A 9,075-nucleotide genomic window follows, 5' to 3' on the forward strand; every position below is an offset into this window, starting at 1 on the left:
TCAAGGTAACATTTGACCAAGTGTGGCATCGAGGAGCACTAACAAAATTGAAGTCAATAGGAATCGGGGAAAACTCCACTGGTTGGAGTCTTACCCAGCACAAAGGAAGATGGTAGTGCTTGTTGGAGGCCAATCATCTCAGTCCAGGATAACTCTGCAGGAGTTCCTCAGGATAGTATCCTAGGCCCAGCCATCTTCAGCTGTTTCATCAATGACCTTCCTTCCATCAAAAGGTCAGAAGTGGGGAGGTTGATGATTGCACCTTGTCGAATACCATTCACAGCTCCTCAGATAGTGAAGCAGTATGTGTCCATATTCAGCAAGACCTGGACAATATTGGGGCTTGGGTTGATAAATGGCAAGTAATAGTTGTGCCACACAAGTGTCAGTCAATGACTGTCTCCAACAAGAGAGAATTTAACCATCTCCCCTTGACATTCAATGCATTACCATTGCTGGATCCCCCACTATCAACATCCTGAGGGTTACCATTGATTAGAAATTGAACTGGGCCAGCCATATAAATACCACGGCCACAAGAACAGGTCAGAGGCTGGGAATTATGGAGGCTAGATAGTAGTCTGTCCACCATATACAAGGCACAAGTCAGGAGTCTGTTGGAATATTCTCCACTTGCCTGAATGAGTGCAGCTCCAACAACACTCAACAAGCTCAACACCATCCAAGACAAAGCAACCCACTTGATCAGCATCCATCCACCACCTTAAACCTTAATTCCCTCCACACCAGCACACAGTGGCAGCTGTGTACCACGTACAAGATGCTCACCAAGCATCTCACAACTCACCAAGCCTCCTCTGACAGCACCTTTGAAATCCGCAACTTCTACCACCTAGAAAGACAAGGGCAGCAGACCCATGGGAACACCACCACCTGCAAGGCACAAACCATCCTGACTTGGAACTATATCGCCATTCCTTCACCATCACTGGATCAAATCCTGGAACACCCCCCTCCCTAACAGCACTGTTGGAATAACTGCACCAGACTGTAGTGGTTCAACCAGCAGTTGACCACCACCTTCTCAAGGACAATTAGGGATGGGCACAAGTGCTGGCCTTACTAGCAATGCCCATATCCCATGAAAAAAATATCAAAAAAATCCGATCAGTTACCTCTTTTATGACCCTCCCTTCCTCTAGCCCACCTGGCCAAACTTCCCTCAATGCTCCTCCCTGCCCTAGTCCTGAACTCCTATCACTCTCTAGTTTCTCTTCTACTTCCTTTTATAACCTCCCTGAGCTCATCTCATCCATGACACCTATCTCCTGCTCCTTTAACTCTATTCTCAAACTTCTGACCATTCAATTTTCCCTTCTGATTTCCATCTTAGCCTGCCAAATCTCTTCCTGTCTTTCTCAGAACTCCATGCTTGAATCCCTCTAATCAAATTTCCATCTATACTACAGTATGATACACTCCGATTAAAGTCACAAATGAAATCTGATGTGACCATGACAATAGTTAACTGTCCGTCAATGTCCTTTTTGACTTGTCAGTAGCCTTCAACACAGTTGGCCATTCTCCTCCAATGCTTCTCCACTGTCGTCCTGCTGGGTGAGATTCACCTGGTTCCAGTCTTATTTATCCAATCATAGCTAGAGCAACACTTGCAATGGTTTTTCTTCCTGCTCGTGCACCATTACATCTGGTGTTCCACTGGGATCTATCCTCAATCCTTCCTATTTCTCATCTACATACTGCCTCGAAACCACAGCAGTAGTTTTCGCATGTACACTTATGAAACCCAGTTCTATCTCACCAGAACCTCTCAGTTGCTCCGCAGTTGCTAAATTATCAGGCTGCCTATCTGACATCCAGTGTTGGATGAGAAGTTTCCTCCAATTAAATATTGGGAAAACTGAAGCCATTGTTTTCGGTCCCTGCTTCAGACTCTGTTTACTTGCTACTGTTGCCATGAAGAGGGTACCAATTCCAACCCTCTTCATGGCAACAGTTAAACCAGTCTGTTCGCAATCTCAGTGTCAAATCCAAATGAGCTTCCAACTTCATATTCACACCATTACTAAAACTACCTATTTCATCTCAGTAACGTCGTATGACTTCACTTCTGTCTCAGCTCATCTGCTGCTAAAATTCTCCTTTATGCCTTCATTACCTCTAGACTTGACTATTCCAATGCAGTCCTGGCTGGTCTCCCACATTTTACCCTCTCTAAACTTGAGATAATTCAAAACTCTGCTGTCTGTGTCTTAACTCGCACCCCATCATCCCCCATGCTTGTTGGCCTGCATTGGCTCCCAATCAGGCAACGTCTTGATTTCAAAATTCTCATCTTTGTTTACAAATCTCTCGATGGCCTCGCCCCTCCCTATCTCTGTAATCTTCTCCAACCTCACAAGGCTTCAAGATCTCTGAGCTTCTCTAATTCTGACCTGTTGTGCATCCCCAATTTTAATTTCTCCACCATTGGCAGCTGTGCCTTCAGTTACCTAGGCCCCAAGCTCTGGAATACCTTCCCTACACCTCTCCACCTTGCTTTCTTCCTTTAAGACACTCCTTAAAACCCACTCTTTGATGAGGCTTTTGACCATCTGAGCTAAAGTCTGTCTGCATGTCTCGGTGTCATATTTTGTTTTATAACGTGTGAAGCACCTCAAGAAGTTTTATTTCACTAAAGGCGCAGTATAAATATATGTTATGTTGTTGTAAAACCACATAGTTTACTAGCACATAACTCTGCTTAGGTTCCTGATGCTTGTTCAATTGCGATTATCATCACCGTGACACCCCTGTCAGCTATGATAAACCAACTCAACATAGACTGAAGATTGGAGAGGGTTTGCACTGCTATCAAGAGCTGAGAGGAAAGAATCCCAGGTCCAAATAAAAAGCTTATTAAACCAGATCCCAAGTTGAGCCTCAACACTACAAAGAATTGCTCCAAACTATAGAACCTTGATATGTGATGATCTACACCAAGGCCAAGTCACTGATTCCCCTCATCCCATGTAACAGTGTACATAGGGGTTATGTGGCAATGTTTCCCCCCTATTCAGTGTGACTGTTTACACCAGGTAAATTCTGCATTATGCTGGTGGCTTCATTCCCATTGGGTTGAAGCAAACACAAAGTGCAAGTATTGCAGTAATAGGGAGAAGATTGCTAGGCCATCAACCTTGGTTGGGTGAAAACATGTTCTTACCCATTGCGATATGCAGTCAGTCCAGAATTACTTTTATCCAGGTTCCTAAAGTGGGCTTGAAAGGATAAATTTTGCGAGGCTCTCCATAGCTGGTCAGGCCTAGCATGCAGCTGGTGCACATTGAGAGTCTTTTAAGACTAATATTGACAGATTTTTTGTTCAGTAAGAGTATCAAGGGATACAGATCAAGGGCAGGTAAATGTAGTTGCGGCACAGATCAGCCATGATTTAATTGAATGGAGGAGCAGGCTCAAAGGTCTCATTGGATTCTCCCTGTTGTCATGCGTTGGGTGTAAATCCCAGTTTTGACAAATGAATTCATAAATACTGACCTTTTTTGTTTGATTTTGCAGGCTGTACAAGAAGGCTTGCAAGAAAGGCACCATACATTGAAGATAATAACCAAGCTTACATCAGGAGGTGTAGTACAGGCCATTGTCAGGGATGAAGGAAAGTGGTTTGCTGAATCAGACTATCGAAAAGGTGGCAAACCTGCTGGTTACTGATGAGCCTGTATAATTGATAACCGTAATTGTATGGAAGTCCATACTTACAGCAATATTGTATATAGGTTTATGAATAACCTAGGGACCCAGTGTGAACATAATCAATAAACAAATCCTTTTTATCAAGCTCTTCCAATGCACTGTTTTTGTATTTACTATACTCTGCAAAAGCCAATCTTGATAGAGAGGGGCTCAGAAGGGGTGTAGCGAAAGGAGTGCCTAGAGTTCAAAGCAATGCTTTGTTAACTATTAATTATTAATCTTACTTTCATCAGGTTCAAGCATCAAGTTACAGGAAAACCTTGCCACTTTCTGTATCTGATTATCAGTTTAGAAATTTCCAGAAAGCTGGACTGTCCAGATCCAGTGGTAACAAGATTGAAACTCAAGTTCAAAGTGAGAAGCTGCACACCTCGCAGTGCCTTACCAGGCCTTACATCTCAATCAGTAGATACACAGTGGTGAATATCTGTGGTATTCTTCCACTGGTTCACTGTATCTTCAGTGGAAGAAACACCTGACAATGGGCACTAACACCATTTAGACATTTTTCTTGAGTTTCTACCAGCTCTTCTGTCAAAATTACAGAGTACAGGCAGAATAACCTCTGGAGATGTTCTGCCCCATAGTCTTGCTGCTGTTCTATCCAATGGGTGCAATATTTTCTATTCATTGTGATCAATTCCATCTGGTCCATTCCCTGGCCGATGATGTTTGATTGCACTTGTGGTGAATGATGTGTGATCTCACAACGATAGTCCTCAGAGTTCTTGAGACATCTTGCGTTTAATTTTTTCTTTTTGTTCCCTTAAATTACTGTAATTCTTACAATTATTTTCATGTCCTGCTGTCTGCCAATTTATTAACTTTATTTCATTGCCATATTGTGAAAATTTCAATAAATTATGAAACCAAGTTTTTTTATGTTTGTTTTTAATTCATTCATGGGATGTGGACTTCACTGGCAAGGCCAGCATTCATTGCCCATCCCTAATTGCCCTTGAGAAGCCACCTTCTTGAATTGAAAGTCCATGTGGTGTGGACACCCACAGTGCTGTTTGGGAGGGAGTTGAGGATTTTGACCCAGCAACAGTGAAGGAACGGCAATATATTTGCATGTCAGGATGATGTGTGACATGAAGGGGAACTTGCAGGTGATGGTGTTTCCATGCATCTGCTTACCTTGTTCTGCTGGTCACTAGAGGTGCAGCAGTGCATCGTGTAGGTGGTACACACTGGCGCCAGGGTGTATCAGTGGTGGGGGAGTAAATGGTTAAGGTGATGCATGGGATGTCAATCAAGGAGTCTGCTTTGTTCTGAATAGTGTCAAGAAACTTGACAGCATTTTGAGAATTCACTGCATTTAAATTCATTACCTGAAAGGAGAAATCTGAATATTTTCAAGGATAAATACTTGAGGGGAAGAAAATTGCAAGGCTATTGGGAAATAGTAGGACAGTGGGACTAATTAGACAGCTTCTGTGCTGTATCATTTTCATAGACTCGTTGGCGTTTACAGCACAGGTCGTCATTCGGCCCATCGTGCCTGTGCCAGTCAGCAAAGATCTGACTACATTAATCCCATTTTCCAGCGCTTGGCCCATAGCCTGGAGGCTATGGCTAATCAAGTGAATATCTAAATACTTCTTAAATGTTATGAGAGTTTCTGACTCAACCACCCTTTCAGGCAGTGAGTTCCAGACTCTTACCACCCTCTGGGTGAAAAAATTTCTCCTCAACTCCCCTCATAGTCTTCTACCTCTTACCTTAAATCTATGCCACCTGGTTATTGACCCCTCTACTAATGGGAAAAGTGCCTTCCTATCCACCGTATCTATGTCCCTCACAATCTTATACACCTCTATCAGGTCCCCTTTCAACCTTCATTGCTCCAAAGAAAAAAACCCCAGCCTATCCAATCTTTCCTCATAGATCAGACCGTCCAGCCTAGGCGGCATCCTGGTAAATTTCCTCTGTGCCGTCTCCAGTGCAATCACATCCTTCCTATAATGTGGTGACCAGAATTGTACGCAGTACTCCAGTTGTGGCCTAACCAGCGTTTTATACAGTGTTCTATTGTCACAATTCTGTCAATATTAGAATGAAAGAGTTTCTAGTCACCTTCTGGATAGGGACTTAAAGGTGGACACAAGACCTCCATATACCATGTTTTATATCCAGCTCCACTGACTCACTTGTTCATCAGTTCCACATACTATGAAAGTATGTGCATTTATATAGCGCTTTTCATGGATTCAATATCTCAAATCCATTCAACCATAGTGCTACATCTAAAGTTGGGCACTAAAGAGGAATGATATAGTTGAGGGGTCAAAGACAGAGTCTATATGGTAAAAATTAAGGAACATTGGTGGAACTATTAAGACTACTAGATGTATCCTATAGGCCATCAAATAGTTGGAAGGACACTGATGAGTATATTTTCAGAAAAATTACAGGAAGATACAAGAAGTACAGAGTAGTGATAATGGGGAACTTCAATTATGCCAATATAAACTGGGGCAGTAACAGTGTGAAGGGCAATGGGGGGTGAATTCCTAAAATGCATACAAGAGAACTTTCAGTGTGTTTCCACTGGGGCAATGGAGCACATTTCAATGGGAAAGCATTTGGTGTTCAGGGATCATAATATCATCAGGTTTAGAATTGGTATCAACAAGAAAAGGTGCAATCAAGCTAAATATAATTTGACTAGCAGGTGGCGGAAATCAAAAACAGTCATTTAATATTGGGAATCTTTCAAAGATGAGATTGTTCATTTACAGAGGAGACACTTTCCTATGACAGAGAAAAAGCAGAGCACCAAAGCTAGAAGGCCCCAGATAAGTCAAGTTATAAAGGTTAAAAAGACAGAAAAGGAGGTATATGGCAAATGTACAGTTCTTAATACACTTCCAAAAAGCATTTGACAAAGTACCACATAATGGATTTAATGGCAAGGCCAGCATTTATTACCCATCCTTAATTGTCCTTGAGAAGGTGGTAATGAGCTGCCTTCTTGAACTGCTACAGTCCATGTGGTGTAGGTCCATCAGTGGTGGAAGTGAATGTTGAAGGTGGTGGGTGGGGTGCCAATCAATTGGCTGCTTTGTCCTAGATGGTGTGGAGCTTCTTGAGTGTTGTTGGAGCTGCACCCAACCAGGCAAGTGGAGAGTATTCCACCACACTCCTAATTTATGCCTTGTAAATTGTGGACAGGCTTTGCGAATCTGCAGTAAAATCTAAATCTAAAAGCCAATGATAGGTCATCCACCTGAAACATTCATTCTGTTTCTCACTTCACAGTATTTTCAGCATTTTCTGATTTTACCCCCCTCATCACATGCCTGTCAGACTCTTCTCTTGCCCATATGCAGTCTCATTGTACCGTCAAGCGCATCCCCCTTTCCCAAAACTTTCCCTGCTGTAATTGAACCATTAGCGAATTTGCGAACTTAATCAGCCTTTAATAAGTAATCTTTTTATATACATGCAAAAATGACCTCAGGAGTTTCTCAAAGGCTCATAGTTTGTGCAGTTTTCAAGTTCTTATATAAAATGAAATACCCTTAAGTCCCAAAAATTGTTCATGTATGGTTCATCTGAAATAAGAAGGGAAGAAGTAATTTCACAAGGAAGTATTCAATGAACGGCATGACACTAGGAAGTTCTGAGGAACAAAGGGGCCTTAGCGTGTGTGTCCATCGATCTCTGAAGGCAGAGGAGCATGTTAGTGGTGTGGTGAAAAAGGCATATGGGACACTTGCCTTTATCAATTGAGGCATAGATTACAAAAGTAGGGAGGTCATGTTGGAGTTGTATAGAACCTTGGTGAGGCCACAGCTGGAGTACTGTGTGCAGTTCTGGTCGCCACATTATAGAAAGGATGTGATTGCACTGGAGGGGGTGCAGAGGAGATTCACCAGGATGTTGCCTGGGATGAAACATTTAAGTTATGAAGAGAGGTTGGATAGACTTGGGTTGTCTTTGTTGGAGCAGAGAAGACTGAGGGGTGACCTGATTGAGGTGTACAAGATTATGAGGGGCATGGACAGGGTTGATAGGGAGCAGCTGTTCCCCTCAGTTGAAGGGTCAGTCACGAGGGGACATAAGTTCAAGGTGAGGGGCAGGAGGTTTAGGGGGGATGTGAGGAAAACCTTTTTTACCCAGAGGGTGGTGACTGTCTGGAATGCGCTGCCTGGGAGGATGGCGGAAGCGGGTTGCCTCACATCCTTTAAAAAGTATCTGGATGAGCACTTGGCATGTCATAACACTCAAGGCTATGGGCCAAGTGCTGGTAAATGGGATTAGGTAGGCAGGTCAGGTGTTTCTCATGTGTCGGTGCAGGCTCGATGGGCTGAAGGGCCTCTTCTGCACTGTGTGATTCTGTGAAGGTGTTTGCCATGAATATGGTGGATAGCAGACAAGGACCAATTTACCTTACAGCTGCGTACATGTCTTTTGGCAAAATAAATTGATATACTTTCAGGTTTTCCACCGAGGAAAATAATACTTTCTCCATAAATAACCTGTGTTTTCTAACTGGTCAACAAACTGTCAGTTATTTTTCTATTTGTGAGTAGTTCCTGATAAAAAAAAGTAGCAATTAACATTTCAAAGTTGTAACTCACCTTAAATAAAGCTTTGAGAATTCAACCTCCTGTTCATTTCAAAGTCTTTTGGAAATAAACAAACTTACAAATTGCTTCACAATGAAGGGACATATCTCTTTTGCCTGAACTAAAAGATCTATTAGTGCATAACTGAGAAATTTTGAAAACCGCACATGCCGAGAATGCACAGAAATGATGCAAGAAATTTGTTTGTGAAAATGTTGACATCCGGGGCAGGGAGGGTGCGATAACTAGCTTTTGGTGGCGAGTTAGAAACAGGCAGTTGTGGATGGTCTGTCCGTTATACTCTCCATGCAGCTTTTCTTTCATTCAAGAGTATATAACAGGTTGTTCATCTGTAACCTCTCCTTTTACACCCCTACTGAAACTATACTTAAACCTTCTCCCGCCATGGTTTTTCCATTAAAAATACTGACCTGTTGACATAAGGATTTCCCATTATAAATGCTGACATAGGAAATAAGGTTAATGTGTAAACAAAATAATCACCATACATAAGACTTTCACTATATTACTAGCTGATGTTTTATGATGTTGCACACAGTATCTACTTTTGCCCCAGTTTTCAGACTCTGAAAATTGTGGACTGATCTCCTTCCAGCATTTTCATTGTGACTTCATATGGTCGGTCCAGGAAGCCGTCTGCTCCAAGCAGGTGTCTATTTATTTTTTTCCCCAAAATACAGACATCAGATTTATTAACAATACCACACTTGGAACAAGAGTTCTGTCGAAAATGGCCTGTAGG

General features: G+C 42.4%; 1 protein-coding gene across 4 annotated transcripts in view; it reads left to right on the top strand.

Annotated features, from left to right (window-relative positions):
- The window catches only part of LOC144687536 (glutathione hydrolase 1 proenzyme-like), a 163,139-nt gene extending 158,536 nt beyond the window's left edge, over nucleotides 1-4,603 (top strand). For all 4 annotated transcript variants that reach the window (XM_078553805.1, XM_078553808.1, XM_078553807.1 and 1 more), the window contains one exon: nucleotides 3,541-4,603. In XM_078553805.1, coding sequence (XP_078409931.1) covers nucleotides 3,541-3,693 — 153 coding nt within the window. In that variant the 3' untranslated portion in view covers nucleotides 3,694-4,603. The remainder of the gene's footprint in view (nucleotides 1-3,540) is intronic.
- The last annotated feature ends 4,472 nt before the right edge of the window (nucleotides 4,604-9,075 follow it).

This window comes from Cetorhinus maximus, chromosome 12, assembly GCF_964194155.1.
Source record: "Cetorhinus maximus chromosome 12, sCetMax3.hap1.1, whole genome shotgun sequence".
NCBI lineage: Eukaryota > Metazoa > Chordata > Chondrichthyes > Lamniformes > Cetorhinidae > Cetorhinus > Cetorhinus maximus.